Raw genomic sequence first — 18,292 nt, forward strand, 5'->3', positions numbered from 1 at the left:
TCTTTTAAAGTCTGTTACTGGAGTTTGTTGAGCACCTCTGTAACGCTCTCGCGCCGACTAAACGATCCCGTGACGAAACACGCCGCTCTTCGTTGGATATTCTCTCTCTCTCTCTCTCTCTCTCTCTCTCTCTCTCTGTTCTTGTATCAGTCCTACCTGGTAATGATCCCAGATTAATGAACAATTCTGAAGAATCGATCAACAAGCGCCATGTAAGCAACTTTCTCCGTAGCTGAGTTACATTTCCTTAAGATGCTTCGTATCAATCTCAGTTGATGTCTCGTTTTCCTACTATTTGTTTCATCTGCTCATTCCACTTAATTCGCTCTAGATAGTTGTACCTAGACAACTTACAGTAAAAACTGTTTCCAGCAATTTGACTTCAATAGTATAGTTCAGCAGTGGCGGTTCACTGGTCCACCTGTGGGTCCTATGCAGGCAGTTATTCGGCTTGACGAGGATTAACAGTAGTAAGATGTCAAAACTTCCTGGCAGATTAAAACTCTGAAGTTTGGAAAGTAGGAGACGAGGTACTGGCAGAATTAAAGTTGTGAGGACGGGTCGTGAGTCGTGCTTGGGTAGCTCAGTCACTTCCCCGTGAAAGACAAAGGTCCCGAGTTCGAGTCTCGGTCCGGCACACAGTTTTAATCTGCCAGGAAGTTTCATATCAGCGCACACTCCGCCGCAGAGTGAAAATCTCATTCTAGATTTCAAACCGTCTTAAAGGCGAAGGCTGGGGACAAAATGGTTCAAATGGCTCTGAGCACTATGGGACTCAACTTCTGAGGTCATTAGTTCCCTAGAACTTAGAACTACTTAAACCTAACTAACCTAAGGACATCACACACATCCATGCCCGAGGCAGGATTCGAACCTTGTGACCATAGCGGTCTCGCGGTTCCAGACTGCAGCGCCTAGAACCGCACGGCCACTTCGGCCGGCGGCTGGAGACAACCCCTATCAATGTTCACTAATAGATGTATAGACACTTTCAATGACGTAGTGTATGTACTGTGAAGGTTCGTATCAAATGCGTAACTGCTTCAAAACGTTGAACGAGATGGGTTTGTGTGAACATCAGATATTATTATTACAGCTCTCCTTTGTGTAATCATTGCTCTGTAAGTGATGAATTACCAGTAAAATTATTTCCTAAGACGTTATTTGGTGGAAATAGTCAGAAGTTGGTAGGAAGCTGTTTCTTCTGCATTACACGAAGAGCAAAAATAGCTGTACTTAACTGTCTGAGCAGCACAGAAAGATGCTTCTTCCAGTTCAGTTTTTGATCAATACATACACCCAAAAATTTGTAACGTTTGATCCTGTTTACTGACTCCTGTCCAAGTGCTACATCAGTGGTTGGTAGTATTCTGTTTTTATTTATTTACTATCGTATGACTTTTGACATATTAAAAATGCGAAGACTGTAGAGCATAATAATTGCGGTATAAAATCTTGTAACAAAACATGTAGGCTATTTATGTAGTCAGTCGACTTTGGAGTCTCCTGGTCTAACACCGTATGATCTTGTGGAGTATTCTTCTGTGATGTGTTCGATTTTGTGTGGTTCTCGGGAGTTACAAAGTGGGGATGGCTGATTTCCCCATTTATCTAAAAATATGCGCATCTGACATTTTGGGTCCTAATTCTCTTGAGCATTGACCATGTTTCGCTTGGCATTAAAATCGCGGTGGTTTTTTGGTGACAGATGGCATATTATTTTGTTGTTGTCGTGTCTGTTATACTGAACTCGTCTTCCACAGCGACCCTCGCTGTTATTTTTGTTGGCCATCTAGAGCGGAGTCGATTACGTTTGCATCATCGATATCTTAATGGATTGCCAAATTTTTGATATCCATGATCTTTTTGTACTTCATCTACTATCTACATGGATACTCTAAAAATCACACTTAAATGCCTGGCAGAGGCAGAGGGAGATTCTGAGCAATGAAAAAGTGGGGGTGATTGCTTTCCCCATTTGTCTAAAAAATATGCACATCTGACATGTTGGGTTATAGGTCTCTTGAGCACTGACAGCGTTTGACGTGCCTGTTGAATTCGCTGGTATGACTTTGTTCTACAGAACTGAATACGGAGTGTCTTGTCAAAATTTAGTGCAAGTCAGTTTATTGGAATTGTAACACTAATATCAACTGCAAAAAGTACCGATTTTGCCTCATGAATATTAAATGGTAGGTCATTCATACACGTAAGGAATAGGAGTGGACCTAAAATTAAACACTGTAGGACTGCCTTCGTAATTTCCCTGGCCACTAAAAATACTCACTCCACAGATGTTCTTACTCAGTACGATTGCAATGTGTTGCAGGTTGTGGAGTGGCCGGCGCCGAAGGAAGGCGGAGACAGCCGAGGGAAGCCGAGGTGTCGCTGGCAGAAGGCCGTGGGTCGGCCACCGGCAGCGGCAGAATCATCAACGGGCGCGAGAGCGCCAAGGGGGCGTGGCCCTGGCAGGTAGACCTCGCTGACTTCATCAAGTGTTCTTCTGGAGACTTCAGTCTCATTTTTAGGAGTATCATTCGCTCGTACCAAGTCGAAAACACGAAACGCAATCGAATATAGAGGTCCATTTGCTTTTACACTGCCCAACATATTTAAAGGATCACTTTTTCGGACCTCGCGTCTCCCTATGCGACGCATAAGCTTGAAATTTGGCTCATAGGTTCGTACAACCTTTTTGTGTATTACTGCAAAAACATGGCGCCCTTTAACGTCAGCATCGCGATGGGTGACCCTTCAAACAGCAAGGTGTTGACACAGGCGAAGAAAACGGCCGTAGTTCAGAAGTTCATGTGAGATGTGCGGTGGGCTAACTATGTCACCATGGCACCAAATTTCACCAAATTCTGCCACGCCACCGTGGACGGATCACACGATGGGAAGGTCGTCACACCCTCTCTTGTCCACATTTCAGCCCTTACTTTGACGCTTCTGTGGTGGCCGTCGTAACCGTGACACCCAGCGTTTAAATGACGCTGTTTTTTTATAAGAGACCTAGCGAAACATTTCAGACACATCGCCGCTCGGAATCGACAGGAAAAGCCCGACAGGAAGCGCCATGAAGAACATCAAAGAAACCAACCCTTCTCGTGGGTCATCGCTTCTCACACATTTCCAGGTCCAAAGAGACTGTTCGCAGTTCAATGAGCAATAGGTTGACATTCTTTACCAACTTTGACGTTTCTGGCACCCGACGGACAATAGACCCCTTCTCTAAGTATATTGTGTGTCTCTAACCCTACTGAATGTGATCACAGGCCTTTGTAGTGTAGCACGACCGAATTCTTGCTCTGGTGTACAAGGTGAAACCACTAGGGACTGTTCAAAACCATTCGACGAAGTCTGAACTCGATCCGAAGCAACAAAGACTCCCTTTTCGCAACCTCCTGTGGCGTCATCCAGGAGGGGAAGGGTGTTGTGACAGACACAACCGAGGAGGTGGCACAGTGGTTGGCACACTGGACTTGCGTTCGTTAGGACGACAGTTCAAACCCACGTCCAGCCATCCTGATTTAGGTTTTCCGTGATTTCCTTAAATCGCTTCAGGTATGTGCTGGGATGGTTCCTTTCAAAGGGCACATCAGACGCCCATCCCTAATTCGATAGGACCAGTGACCTCACTGTTTGATCCCCTGCCCCCGAATCAACCAAGCAGGCAGCCGTCGTAGACGTGCATGAGTAAAACAGCAAAGTGTCCCCCCAAGAGACCCACACCTCGCAGTGGCAACACCCTCGGTGCCACCCATCCACCTTTGTTGAGCACCTTCGACCTCGCTGTTTGGTCCCTTGCCCCCGAATCAACCAAGCAGGCAGCAGACGTAGATGTGCGTGAGGAAAACGGCAGTCCCCCCCCGCCAAGAGACCCCCACCCCGCAGTGGCAACGCCCTCGGTGCCACCCATCCACCTTTGTTGAGCACCTTCGACCTCGCTGTTTGGTCCCCTGCCCCCGAATCAACCAAGCAGGCAGCAGACGTAGACGTGCGTGAGGAAAACAGCAAAGTGTCCCCCCAAGAGACCCCCACCTCGCAGTGGCAACACCCTCAGTGCCGCCCATCCGCCTTCGTTGAGCACCTTCAAAATGCTCCTGTACAGAGAAAACAAGTACCGAGAGTCCTAGGCAGCTGCAGGCAGTCTGCGCCGCTGCTGTTGCGCCAGTTAGTTGACATGTGGAAATAGAGGAGTGTCGAAGTGGTTACCTGTCTTCAAGACTTCGTCACAGGTTTTCTCTGTACAGGTAAATTTTTAAAATGCTCAACGAAGTCGGGCAGGTGGCACCAAGGAGTTGTTGCCGAACTAGGAGATGTTAGAGGAACCCTTTGTCGTTTTATTCACGCATGTGAATCCTCGTGGTCACACCACAGAAGGGGGCGAACCAGGAGGACTGAAGAAGCATAAACACAGTTTGCTGCTTCCGATCGCCTTCAGATTTCGTCGAATTGTTTTGAACAGTCGCTAGTGGTTCCATCCTGTACACCAGAGGAAAACATGCGCTCACACTACACTTCAGTGGAGTGCCACCAAGTTCTGTGGAGTTGCTGGCCCACGTCTCAGGGAAAGGTTCAACTGTCCGGTGGCCTCAACAGTGTCAAAGTTGGTCAAGAACGTCGTCGTGTTGCTCATTGCACTACAAACAGTCGTCCTCGACCGCTAAACGTGTGGCAGTCAACGCTCTGAGGAAAGGGATGCTTTCTTTGACGCCCTGTGTGCCATTTCAGGAGGCCTTTTCGTGTTGATTCTGAGCGGTGGTGCGTCTGAAATGTTTTCCTCGGCCACTCATCAGAAAGCCTCGTGGTTTCGACGCTGGACGTCGCGGTTCAGACCTCCACCCCACACACATCAAAGTAAAGGTTGAAATGTGGGTAAGAGAAAATGTGACATCTTTCCCATAGAGTGACATGTCCACAGTGACATTGTACTGAACTGTGGTGAAATTTGCTGCCCAGCTTACACCTTACATGAACTTCCAGGTTCTGGCGTTGTTTTTCTCATACGTCCGCACCTTGCTTGTTGTTTGAAGCATCGCCGAGCCCGGACCGACGTCGCATGGCGCCAAGCTTTTCGCACGTTTACAGAGGAATCTTGTAGGCGCGTTTGAGCCAAATTTCAAACTTAGAGCTCGCAGTGGGAGAGAATTACCAGGTTTCGAAATAATCGTCTTTAAATTCTGTTGTGCAGTGTATTTAAATGCTGGCTTTTCAGAACAAAGTTGCTAAAGCAGGCACCATTCCTACTAAACCTTGATTCGACTTATCCTCTCCAGAGCAAATGTCGCCTGGATATCAGCTCCACTAAAATTTTATCAGTGTTTGATATCCTTGAACGCCACGCACTTCACCTTGCTTTCCGAATCCGCTTACCCTCCCCTGCAACAATCCTTTACCAGGTGATTTCTTTTCCTCACCTCCACGCCCATACTGAGCACCTCTGCGTATCTTACACTTCCCGTAAGTCGACTGCAATAAGCACACTGTTTCCCCCCTGATTACCAAATGGTTAAAATGGCTCTGAGCACTATGGGACTTAACAGCTGTGGTCATCAGTCCCCTAGAACTTAGAACTACTTAAACCTAACTAACCTAAGGACATCACTCACATCCATGCCCGAGGCAGGATTCGAACCTGCGACAGTAGGAGCCGCGTGGTTCCGGACTGAAGCGCCTAGAACCGCTCGGCCACAGCGGCCGGCCCCTAATTACCAACGTGGTGTACGGCGCCCATCCGCTCTACACTTGCACGCTATTCATATCCTCTCCCAACGTACTTTTAACAAACTGCCGCCCCCTGACAACTACATTCGCCCTGACATTTATCTCTCCTATAAGATTCGACCTTCTACTCCCTACCCTTCCAGTTTCAGGTCTCCCCTGTCACCCCCCCCCCCCCTTCTCTTCCTCCTTTTGAACTTGTCTCGGCCACCAGACTAGCTGTTCCTACCCAGAAGCCCATGTTTTCTACCAATCATCTTCCACCATACTACGTACCTGACCACCCATCCCACCTGAAACAAGTATCGCCATAAACACTATCATTACCCCCGAACGACCAATCCATTTTCCCTCTCACCACTACTGATACAAAATGCATCAACTGACCGTGAGGTGTAATCGAATGCAGTGTTTGTTTTAACTTCCTCACTACTCATTATCATTGTCAGCCACCTTTTAGTGTGTGTTACTTTGAATGTATCAATCATAAGCGTCTTTTAATGTATTTTAAAACCATTTTGATACGTGATTTCCTTAATGGTACCACACTTACACACGATATCTTAGATACCATTAAAGAGGAAGCGGGATGGAATAATGGTTGGTAGTCACAACTAATAATTAAGACAATGTACTGACACTACGTCTTTTAAGGAATTTGACAATTACAAATTGTGGACGAGGCACAAGATAAAGCTTTGCAAATACGATTAGAAACCCAACGTACTCGGTACTCAAATAAACAGTCTCTTATTAAGAAAACATAATTACTGACAAACTTCAGAAATTCAAACTCCCATATAGAATTTCTCTCAAAGTACGTTTAATGAAAAGAATTACCAGTAAAGGGTGACTTAATGACACTTGAACACTAGTGCCAAGCTAAGATCCAATTACATAACATGATAGAACCACTTACATGAAAAACTACGGCAGAAGCACTGATCTTTAAAAATAAATGTTCACGGCTCAGACGAGGCGTAGATCTCGGATGACATTTCACTCCCCGCCAAGGCGCTGGCACAACCAAAGGTTTTTGCGCGAAACACAAAGACATTATGTTGTGGATTGGCTTGAGAGCCCTCCCGTAGGAATAGAGGAAGCCGAAAGGCACGCGTTTAAGCTCACGCAGGCTGGCGTGAGGTCTGGAACAGGACAAGGAAATTAGAACTTAGAAAAACGGACGCAGATGCTGGAAATACTTAACTTTAATCCATTAATGTTGAACGTAGCTCTTGTCTGTACATTCTTTACAATATCAATAGCAACTGATAATGGCGCCTTGCTAGGTCGTAGCAAATGACGTAGCTGAAGGCTATGCTAACTATCGTCTCGCCAAATGAGAGCGTATTTTGTCAGTGAACCATCGCTAGCAAAGTCGGCTGTACAACTGGGGCGAGTGCTAGGAAGTCTCTCTAGACCTGCCGTGTGGCGGCGCTCGGTCTGCAATCACAGATAGTGGCGACACGCGGGTCCGACGTATGCTACCGGACCGCGGCCGATTTAAAGGCTACCACCTAGCAAGTGTGGTGTCTGGCGGTGACACCACACATTCCAATAACTCTGAAACACAGAAACACTCGGCAGAACCTTTGACTCGATATATGGGTAAATGTGTAAAGACGCATATTACACTAGTGACAGATTCGCAACTTTGACCTTAAGCATTTTACACATGGACAACTGTATTAATAGAGTGCACTAGTAAAACGTCTGAGAAAGCTTTCAAATAATGGCCACCTTTTAACTAGGCCAACTGAACTCTTCCACACGCTTTCGACTATGAAAGTCTCACCACAATAATGGAGTTTAAATGGCTCTGAGTGCGTCGGTCAACAAAACACAATTACGGCCACTTACTTCATATCACTTACAGACTACGAAGGAGCGGTTTCCACAGCTTCACTGCTTCACTTCAAACATTGTTCTCAGCGAAGTCACAGAACTTCTGTCTCCATGTCGCCAAAACGCCCGACCAACTTCACACCACAACATATAACTGTCATCACGCTTGTTCGGCAGCCGTTGACACTCGTCTCCCAGCGAATGTCACGAGATCCCGAGGGTCACCCGTCGAAGGCTAACAAGATTAGATTAGATTAGATTAATACTAGTTTCATGGATCATGAATACGATATTTCGTAATGATGTGGACCGAGTCGAATTTTCCAATACATGACATAATTAGGTTAATTTAACAACATACTTAAGTTAATATAACAACTTTATTTTTTTGTTTTTTTGTTTTTCTTTATTCTTTTTATTTATTTTTTTCTTAATTTATATCTAAAAATTCCTCTATGGAGTAGAAGGAGTTGTCATTCAGAAATTCTTTTAATTTCTTCTTAAATACTTGTTGGTTATCTGTCAGACTTTTGATACTATTTGGTAAGTGACCAAAGACTTTAGTGCCAGTATAATTCACCCCTTTCTGTGCCAAAGTTAGATTTAATCTTGAATAGTGGAGATCGTCCTTTCTCCTAGTATTGTAGTTATGCACACTGCTATTACTTTTGAATTGGGTTTGGTTGTTAATAACAAATTTCATAAGAGAGTATATATACTGAGAAGCTACTGTGAATATCCCTAGATCCTTAAATAATTGTCTGCAGGATGATCTTGAGTGGACTCCAGCTATTATTCTGATTACACGCTTTTGTGCAATAAATACTTTATTCCTCAGTGATGAATTACCCCAAAATATGATGCCATATGAAAGCAATGAGTGAAAATAGGCGTAGTAAGCTAATTTACTAAGATGTTTATCACCAAAATTTGCAATGACCCTTATTGCATAAGTAGCTGAACTCAAACGTTTCAGCAGATCATCAATGTGTTTCTTCCAATTTAATCTCTCATCAATGGACATACCTAAAAATTTGGAATATTCTACCTTAGCTATATGCTTCTGATTAAGGTCTATATTTATTAATGGCGTCATACCATTCACTGTACGGAACTGTATGTACTGTGTCTTATCAAATTTCAGTGAGAGTCCGTTTACAAGGAACCACTTAGTAATTTTCTGAAAAACAGTATTGACAATTTCATCAGTTAATTCTTGTTTCTCAGGTGTGATTACTATACTTGTATTATCAGCGAAGAGAACTAACTTTGCCTCTTCATGAATATAGAATGGCAAGTCATTAATATATAATAAGAACAACAAAGGACCCAAGACTGACCCTTGTGGAACCCCATTCTTGATAGTTCCCAGTTTGAGGAATGTGCTGATCTTTGCATGTTACGAGAACTACTTATTTTAACTTTCTGCACTCTTCCAGTTAGGTACGAATTAAACCATTTGTGCACTGTCCCACTCATGCCACAATACTTGAGCTTGTCTAGCAGAATTTCATGATTTACACAATCAAAAGCCTCTGAGAGATCACAAAAAATCCCAATGGGTGGCGTTCGGTTATTCAGATCATTCAAAATTTGATTGGTGAAAGCATATATGGCATTTTCTGTTGAAAAACCTTTCTGGAAACCAAACTGACATTTTGTTAGTACTTCATTTTTACGGATATGTGAAGCTACTCTTGAATACATTACTTTCTCAAAAATATTGGATAAAGCTGTTAGAAGGGAGATTGGACGGTAATTGTTGACATCAGATCTATCCCCCTTTTTATGCAAAGGTATAACAATAGCATATTTCAGCCTATCAGGGAAAATGCCCTGTTCCAGAGAGCTATTACACAGGTGGCTGAGAATCTTACTTATCTGTTGAGAACAAGCTTTAGTAACAAACTCACCTCGCCCGCCAACCCACAAGATAAGACACGCGAAAAGCAAAGATAGCTTAGCTCAACCACAATCGATCTCAACGATACATGAACAAAATAACACTGGCGCCAGCTCGCCACGGCTCACGTTTAATATACATTGTCTGACGAAAAAAGTGAAGCACCCATAAGGGGAGAAGGAAATGAAATAAAACTTCTTCGGTGATGAAGTATGTGATTTTATTTCTGTGATTATAATACCGACTGAAATTACGAAGGACTTGGAAGTACGAGCGCAGTTGCCAGAATGACATTACATTCCTTCCTGCCTGGATGCGCGCAATGAATCGGTTGAGAACTGTATCACAAAGCCGTTGTATTCTGAGGCAAGCTGGTCCACAGCTATTGTGACTGTTCCTTGATATCCTGGAGAGTGGCACCAAGACAGTGTTCCACCCCAGCTGCTCTCATATATGTTATATTGGGGACAGATCTGGGGATTCTAATGGCTAGAGGATTATCTGAACATAATGCAGACAGTTCATAGAGAAACGTGCCGTGTGTGAACGAGCGTTGTTTTGTTGAAAAATGGCTACATGATACTGTCACTTGAACATTTACACGTGAGAATGCAGGATGTCTGCGATATACGATTGTGCCATTGGAGGTCCCTCAGTCACTTCCAGCTGTGACCTGAAATGATAGCCGATGGCTGCCCACACTATGACACCACGAGTAATACCGCGGTGCCCCAATAAAACAGCCGGCCGGTGTGGCAGAGCTGTTCTAGGCGCTACAGTCCGAAACCGCGCGGCCGCTACGGTCGCAGGTTCGAATCCTGCCTCGGGCATGAGTGTGTGTGATGTCCTTAGATTAGTTAGGTTTAAGTACACTACTGGCCATTAAAATTGCTACACCACGAAAATGACGTAATACAGACGCGAAATTTAACCGACAGGAAGAAGATGCTGCGATATGCAAATGATTTGCTTCTCAGAGCATTCACACAAGGTTGGCGCCGGTGGCGACACCTACAACGTGCTGACATGAGGAACGTTTCCAACCGATTTCTCATACACAAACAGCAGTTGACCGGCGTTGCCTGGTGAATCGTTGTTGTGATGCCTCGTGTAAGGAGGAGAAATGCGTACCATCACGTTTCCGACTTTGATAAAGGTCGGATCGTAGCCTATTGCGATTGCGGTTTATCGTATCGCGACATTGCTGCTCGCGTTGGTCGAGATCCAATGACTGTTAGCAGAATATGTAATCGGTGGGTTCAGGAGGGTAATACGGAACGCCGTGTAGGATCCCAACGGCCTAGTATCACTAGCAGTCGAGATGACAGGCATCTTATCCGCACGGCTGTAACGGATCGTGCAGCCACGTCTCGATCCCTGAGTCAACAGATGGGGACGTTTGCAAGACGGCAACCATCAGCACGAACAGTTCGACGACGTTTGCAGCAGCATGGACCATCAGCTCGGAGACCACGGCTGCGGTTACCCTCGACGCTGCATCACAGACAGGAACGCCTGCGATGGCGTACTCGACGACGAACCTGGATGCACGAATGGCAAAACGTCATTTTTTCGAATGAATCCAGGTTCTGTTTACAGCATCATTATGGTCGCATCCGTGTTTGGCGACATCGCGGTGAATGCACATTGGAAGCGTGTATTCGTCATCGCCATACTGGCGTATCACCCGGCGTGATGGTATGGGGTGCCATTGGTTACACGTCTCGGTCATTTCTTGTTCGCATTGACGGCACTTTGAACAGTGGGCGTTACATTTCAAATGTGTTACGACCCGTGGCTCTACCCTTCATTCGATCCCTGCGAAACCCTACACTTCAACAGGATAATGGACGACCGCATGTTGCAGGTCCTCTACGGGCGCCTTTCTGGATACAGGAAATGTTCGACTGCTGCCCTGGCCAGCACATTCTCCAGATCTCTCACCAATTGAAAACGTATGGTCAATGGTGGCCGAGCACCTGGCTCGTCACAATACGTCAGTCACTACTCTTGATGAACTGTGGTATCGTGTTGAAGCTTCATGGGCAGCTCTACCTGTACACTGAATCCAAGCTCTGTTTGACTTAGTGCCCAGGCGTATCAAGGCCGTTATTACGGCCAGAGGTGGTTGTTCTTGGTACTGATTTCTCGGGATGTATGCACCCAAATTGCGTGAATATGTAATCACATGTCAATTTTAGTATAATATATTTGTCCAATGAACACCTGTTTCTCATCTGCATTTCTTCTTGGTGTAGCAACTTTAATGGCCAGTAGTGTAGTTCTAAGTTCTAGGGGACTGATGATCTCAGGACAACTACCATAGTGCTCAGAACCATTTGAACCATTTCAATAAAACACTCGAAGTAATGGGACCTCACCCGAGGTGACCACCACGCTCACTGACGTGGGTCATCTGGGGTAGGGCAGAACCATTCATCAACAGCCCATATTCTCCGGTCACGGCACCACGCCAAACGCAGCCCTTTGTGTTGTGGTTTTAATGGCACGTAGGATATTAATTCCGCATTCAGGCCGCTGCTATTCCCCGACCAATGGTGTGTGATGACACATCATGTTTCATAAGGTCCATTACTTTTTTTCGTATGTTAGGCGTTGATGTAAAGGGGTTATGATGTGCTTAGTGCACTAAACGACTGATGTAAACGATTAAAGTTGTAATTGTCAGTGACAGGCACAACGTCCACGAGACTGCGTTAGTGATGTTCCTGTTTAGTGTTGATACCAGGCGCATTAGGGTCTGTAAGGGGTGTGATTGGTTGGTGGGCTGATTTGGAGGGGAGGAGGGGTTCGAACACTGAGGTCATTGGTCCCATCAAATTAGCGCAGGATGGGGAAGGAAGTCGGCCGTGCTCTTTCAAAGGAACCATCCCGGCATTTGCCTGAAGCGATTTAGGGAAATCACAGACAACCTAAATGAGGATGGCCCGACGTTGGTTTGAACCGTCATCCTCCTGAATGGGAGTTCGGTGTTCTAACCACCGTGCTACATCGCTTAGTATAAGGGGTGTGAGCAGCGTTAGTTGATGAATTTTCACTGTGAAGAACGCAGAGATGATTTGTAGTTGAGACAGCCACATCAGCACCTAAGAAAGCTTGAAAAGTTATTCAGTGTGTGTCTTCATTTGGCCGGCTGGTCGAATCTTGCAATATCTGCATTTGTGCGCCATTTGGATGTGACAGTAGCCCAATGTTGGATCGCACGGGAACGTGCGGGCAGCTATCACAGTGAAGCAATGCCATACTATGTGTCAAGCACATCTTAAGCCCTTGGCATCCGCACCTTGCATCCCAGAGCGGAGGACTCCCTGCAACATTCTGCGTCATCCTGCACCACTGCTTGGAGACTAGCAGCAGTTGGACTGTGGAATTATGGTCCATGCGTAGACTGCCATTAACACCACAACACAAAGACGTTGCGTTTGGAGTGCTGCCGTGATCAGAAAACACGGACTACTGATGAATGACGTCGTATTATGTTCATCGATAAATTGCGGTTTTATGTTACATCGGATGACCATTGCTGGTGAGTAAGGCGGCCACCTGAAGAGAGGTACTCTTCCACAGGTTTGGAAAGGCAAAGCAGTGTTATTCCTGGTATCACAGTGTGGGGAGACATAGTGTATGGCAGTAGACGAAAAATCGGCAGGCGGACCCATCGGTAACTGGCCTCAGTACCGTGCAGAATAGCAACAGCGACTACCAGACCGAAAATGACGTCACTACCAAGGCTACCGTATCGAGCCGAACGGTGTGGACAATACAGAATAGGGCTACTGGTGGCATGGTGCATTTTTTGAGAAGGTGTTTGCCCTGGATGACTGTGAATATAGACACAACCATTGATACTATGTAACAAAATACGTAATTAATCTGACCAGTGATGGGGTTTCCACTGATGCAAGTTCTGCTGACAATGATCTCATACCCAGTGCAGTAGTGACTGACGATGTCACTGTGTTAACATGGGAACATGTAGGAGTGGGATGCTGCGGAGCAGCATGGTCAGCAATGTCTGCCAAACAGTGTTCTTTGAAACACTTGTGCTCACACCAGCGCTGTCGCCTGTGTCAGATTTGCCACAAATTGCTTCCTGTCCTGCTTTACAGACTGGACAGCCCTACGGCCTGCACATTCTGTGATGCGAAATGAACACCCAACACCTTGTCGCCTACTCGTGCTGCACCGTCCTTCAGCTGTTTCCGTAGACCCTCGGGACAGCTGGACGCGAACAGCTGACTAGCTTTGCTTTTTCGAGATGCTCGTTCCCAGGTGTCAGGTCATAATCTGCCGAAGTCGCTTACGTCAGTGGATTTCTCCCAATGTGTCCCACATCGTCACTAGAACAATTTCCCATTCGTCTCTGCTCAGCATACATCCTTCCCATACTGTATCGTATCCACACAATGACACTAGACAGCAATGTGTAGGCATTGTTTTCGATCGAAAGTGTTGCTTTTAAAAGTAATTATCTGACTCTCCACTCCTTTACACATTCGTCAGACATCAGCAAAAACACCCTGTGAGTGCTGGTTCAAATGGCTCTGAGCACTATGGGACTTAACACCTGCGGTCATCAGTCCCCTAGAACTACTTAAACCTAACTAACCTAAGGACATCACACACATCCATGCCCGAGGCAGGATTCGAACCTGCGACCGTAGCGGTCACGCGGTTCCAGACTGAAGCGTCTTTAACCGCACGGCCACACCGGCCGGCGCGGATTTGATCCTGGGCCGGTGCGCGTACCCGAGTCCAGAAAGCAGCCCATTAGCGCTTTCAGCTAACCTGGCGGGTTATCCATCTACTTGTTACGACGAATAAAATCTCATGTAAGGTGCAAAATTAACATTCATTCAAGCTGACACCTTACAAGTACTCCAATACAAATTATTCCGTTTTGACCTAGGGGTAGAAGGACTTCTCAGACACAGGTATATGCTACAGCAGGAAAAAAGAAAGTTGCTTGTGCTCTTAGTCATATGTGTGGTTTTCATGGAACGAGCACCAGGGAGCGTCTGGAAATTCCATAGTCGCACCCTGTTGTTGTTGTTGTTTGGACATTAGTATTTTGCTGTTGTTGTTTGGCAGGCGTCCCTGCAGCTGTTGCACCCGCAGCTGGGCCTGCTGGCGCACTGGTGTGGGGCCGTGCTCATCCACCCGCTGTGGCTGCTCACCGCCGCACACTGCATCCACAAGTGAGTCTCGCCCTACAGACCTGTCACTGCTCTAACCTGTATCAATAAACGAACACTTTTACAGTTACAGTATCTACTGGCCATACAGGGTGTTACAAAAAGGTACGGCCAAACTTTCAGGAAACATTCCTCACACACAAATAAAAAAAAGATTATGTGGACATGTGTCCGGAAACACTTAATTTCCATGTTAGAGCTCATTTTAGTTTCGTCAGTATGTACTGTACTTCCTCGATTCACCGCCAGTTGGCGCAATTGAAGGAAGGTAATGTTGACTTCGGTGCTTGTGTTGACATGCGACTCATTGCTCTACAGTACTAGCATCAAGCACATCAGTACGTAGCATCAACAGGTTAGTGTTCATCACGAATGTGGTTTTGCAGTCAGTACAGTGTTTACAAATGCGGTGTTCGCAGATGCCCATTTGATGTATGGATTAGCACGGGGCAATAGCCGTGGCGCGATACGTTTGTATCGAGACAGATTTCCAGAACGAAGGTGTCCCAACAGGAAGACGTTCGAAGCAATTGATCGGCGTCTTAGGGAGCACGGAACATTCCAGCCTATGACTCGCGACTGGGGAAGACCTAGAACGACGAGGACACCTGCAATGGATGAGGCAATTCTTCGTGCAGTTGACGATAACCCTAATGTCAGCGTCAGAGAAGTTGCTGCTGTACAAGGTAACGTTGACCACGTCACTGTATGGAGAGTGCAACGGGAGAACCAGTTGTTTCCGCACCGTGTACAGCGTGTGCAGGCACTATCAGCAGCTGATTGGCCTCCACGGGTACACTTCTGCGAATGGTTCATCCATCAATGTGTCAATCCTCATTTCAGTGCAAATGTTCTCTTTACGGATGAGGCTTGATTCCAACGTGATCAAATTGTAAATTTTCACAATCAACATGTGTGAGCTGACGAGAATCTGCACGCAATTGTGCAATCACGATATCAACACAGATTTTCTGTGAACGTTTGAGCAGGCATTGTTGGTGATGTCTTGATTGGGTCCCATGTTCTTCCACCTACGCTCAATGGAGCACGTTATCATGGTTTCATACGGGATACTCTACCTGTGCTGCTAGAACGTGCCTTTACAAGTACGACACAACATGCAGTTCATGCGCGATGGAGCTCCTGCACATTTCAGTCGAAGTGTTCGTACGCTTCTCAACCACAGATTCGGTGACCGATGGATTGGTAGAGGCGGACCAATTCCATGGCCTCCACGCTCTCCTGACCTCAACCCTCTTGACTTTCATTTATGGGGGCATTTGAAAGCTCTTGTCTACGCAACCCCGGTACCAAATGTAGAGACTCTTCGTGCTCGTATTGTGGACGGCTGTAATACAATACGCCATTCTCCAGGGCTGCATCAGCGCATCAGGGATTCCATGCGACGGAGGGTGGATGCATGTATCCTCGCTAACGGAGGACATTTTGAACATTTGCTGTAACAAAGTGTTTGAAGTCACGCTGGTACGTTCTGTTGCTGTGTGTTTCCATTCCATGATTAATGTGATTTGAAGAGAAGTAATAAAATGAGCTCTAACATGGAAAGTAAGCGTTTCCGGACACATGTCCACATAACATATTCTCTTTCTTTGTGTGTGAGGAATGTTTCCTGAAAGTTTCGCCGTACCTTTTTGTAGCACCCTGTATAATAGGAATGCATACTAACATTACGAGGGTGATTGTAATGAAAACCCTATAAGTTCCATAACATTTCCAAAAGTTGTGTAACAGACTCTGTAGGTGGCAATGATGTTCCTTGAAGTGGAGAATGACCGACAGGTGGCAGACTGATGCTACAAGCGTACTAATATTATGAAGGTGATTCAAATAAAAAAAACCTAAAAGTTCCATAACATTTCGAAAAGTTGTGTGATAGACTTGGTAGGTGGCAGCGATGTTCCTTAAGGTTAAGAATAGCTGAGAGTTGGCAGAGTGATGCTATAACGCAGGAGGAGGCAGCAGCGTCCACAACAAGATGGCCGCCCCACTGCCAACATGCTCTACGATTGAGCAGTCATCTGTGATGCGCTTTTTGTATACTCAAGGTGTAAACCATCAGAAATCCATCACAGAACGACAGTGCAATACAGAGAATCGTGGTTGTTATTCCAGCAAGTTTACGAGTTGTGCAGGAAGTTGAAAAGTAGTGTAACTTCTGTGGATGGTGCCTGAAGACCAGGGCAGCCTCACTGCTTAGTGGCGGACGAGAACATTGCATTACTGGAGGAGCTTGGGAAGGGGAAAGGACATGTATCTCTTAAGGAAATTGCCGTAATTTTGAATATTAGTACTGGTTCAGTGCAGTATATTTTTTACAATGTATTGCACTTCATTTAAGTGTCTGCAAGACGGTGCAAATGGCTCTAAGCTCTATGGGACTTAACATCTGAGGTCATCAGTCCCCTAGACTTAGAAGTACTTAAACCCAACTAGCCGAAGGACATAACACACATCCATACCCGAGGCAGGATTCTAACCTGTCACTGTAGCAGCCGCGTGGTTCCGGACTGAAGCGCCTAGAGCTGCTTGGCCATAGCAGCCGGCTGTGCAAGATGGGTACCACATCGACAGACTGCCGAATCTAAAGATGATCGCGTCAGTGCCTGTAAAGAAATTTTGCTTCGTTTCCACTTCCAAGGTGATGCATTTCTGGTAAAAACTGTTACAAGCGGTGAGATTTGGGTCCACTATTATCAACTGGGGACGAAAAGGTCAAGCAAAGGAATGGCGCCACAGCTCATTGCCAAAACCAAAAAAATTCTGCACTCAACCGTCTGCTGGAGAAGTCACTCTCATTCTCTTCTGGGATGCAAATGGAGTAATTTAAAAGCATTACATGGAAAAGAGAGTTACACTAACCCTCATTTCTCGTTCAGATATCTGAAAAATTAGCTTTATCCTGAAATCATGGGTAAAGGGCAAGGAATTCCGAATTCAGAGTATTGCTAGAGCATGACAATGCTCGATCGCACACTGCCTGTAAGACAGATCGACTATTCAGGGAATTAAATTTCAAAGTGTGATAGCTCCTCCTTATTCATCAGACCTCGCTCCTAGTCACCTCCATCTGTTCAGTGCAGTCACAGGAGCAATGGGAGGCGGGCATTTTAGGAGTGACCAAGAGGTGGAAACTGCGGTGCACGAATGGCTACACACACAACCAAAAGACTTCTTTCATTGTGGTATTAATGCACTTCCGAAGCGGTCCTACATCAGGGACACTATGTCGAAAAATTACATGTAAGGTTATTGTTCACTGATACAGTTAAAAATGTTATAGCGTTTTTAGGGTTTTCATTTGAATCGCCTACATATAAATGCGAAAGTGTGTTTGTTACCTTTTCATGACGAAACTGCTTAACCGAATTCAAAGACATTTCGTATGGGGCTAGGACAGCTTATAACTCGAGGAAGAACACTGGCTACTTAAAAAAGTAGATAATATATAAATAATAAAAATTCGACCTCTAAGAAGAGCGTGAAGCAGGGAATGGAACATCTGTTTTCACATCAGTCAACAAAACCACGTTAAAAATTATTAACGATGTTGCATAATGTAGACATTGTGTAATGTACAGCTACT

At 45.6% G+C, this 18,292-nt stretch overlaps 1 protein-coding gene across 1 annotated transcript in view; it reads left to right on the top strand.

The window, feature by feature from the left end:
- The window catches only part of LOC124719073 (serine protease 33-like), a 177,106-nt gene that overhangs the window by 59,924 nt on the left and 98,890 nt on the right, over positions 1 to 18,292 (top strand). Inside the window, exons 2-3 of the mRNA XM_047244755.1 lie at positions 2,330 to 2,472; positions 14,585 to 14,691. Of these exons, the coding sequence (XP_047100711.1) occupies positions 2,330 to 2,472; positions 14,585 to 14,691 (250 nt within the window). The remainder of the gene's footprint in view (positions 1 to 2,329; positions 2,473 to 14,584; positions 14,692 to 18,292) is intronic.

Source organism: Schistocerca piceifrons, chromosome 10 (genome assembly GCF_021461385.2).
Source record: "Schistocerca piceifrons isolate TAMUIC-IGC-003096 chromosome 10, iqSchPice1.1, whole genome shotgun sequence".
In the NCBI taxonomy this organism is placed as follows: domain Eukaryota; kingdom Metazoa; phylum Arthropoda; class Insecta; order Orthoptera; family Acrididae; genus Schistocerca; species Schistocerca piceifrons.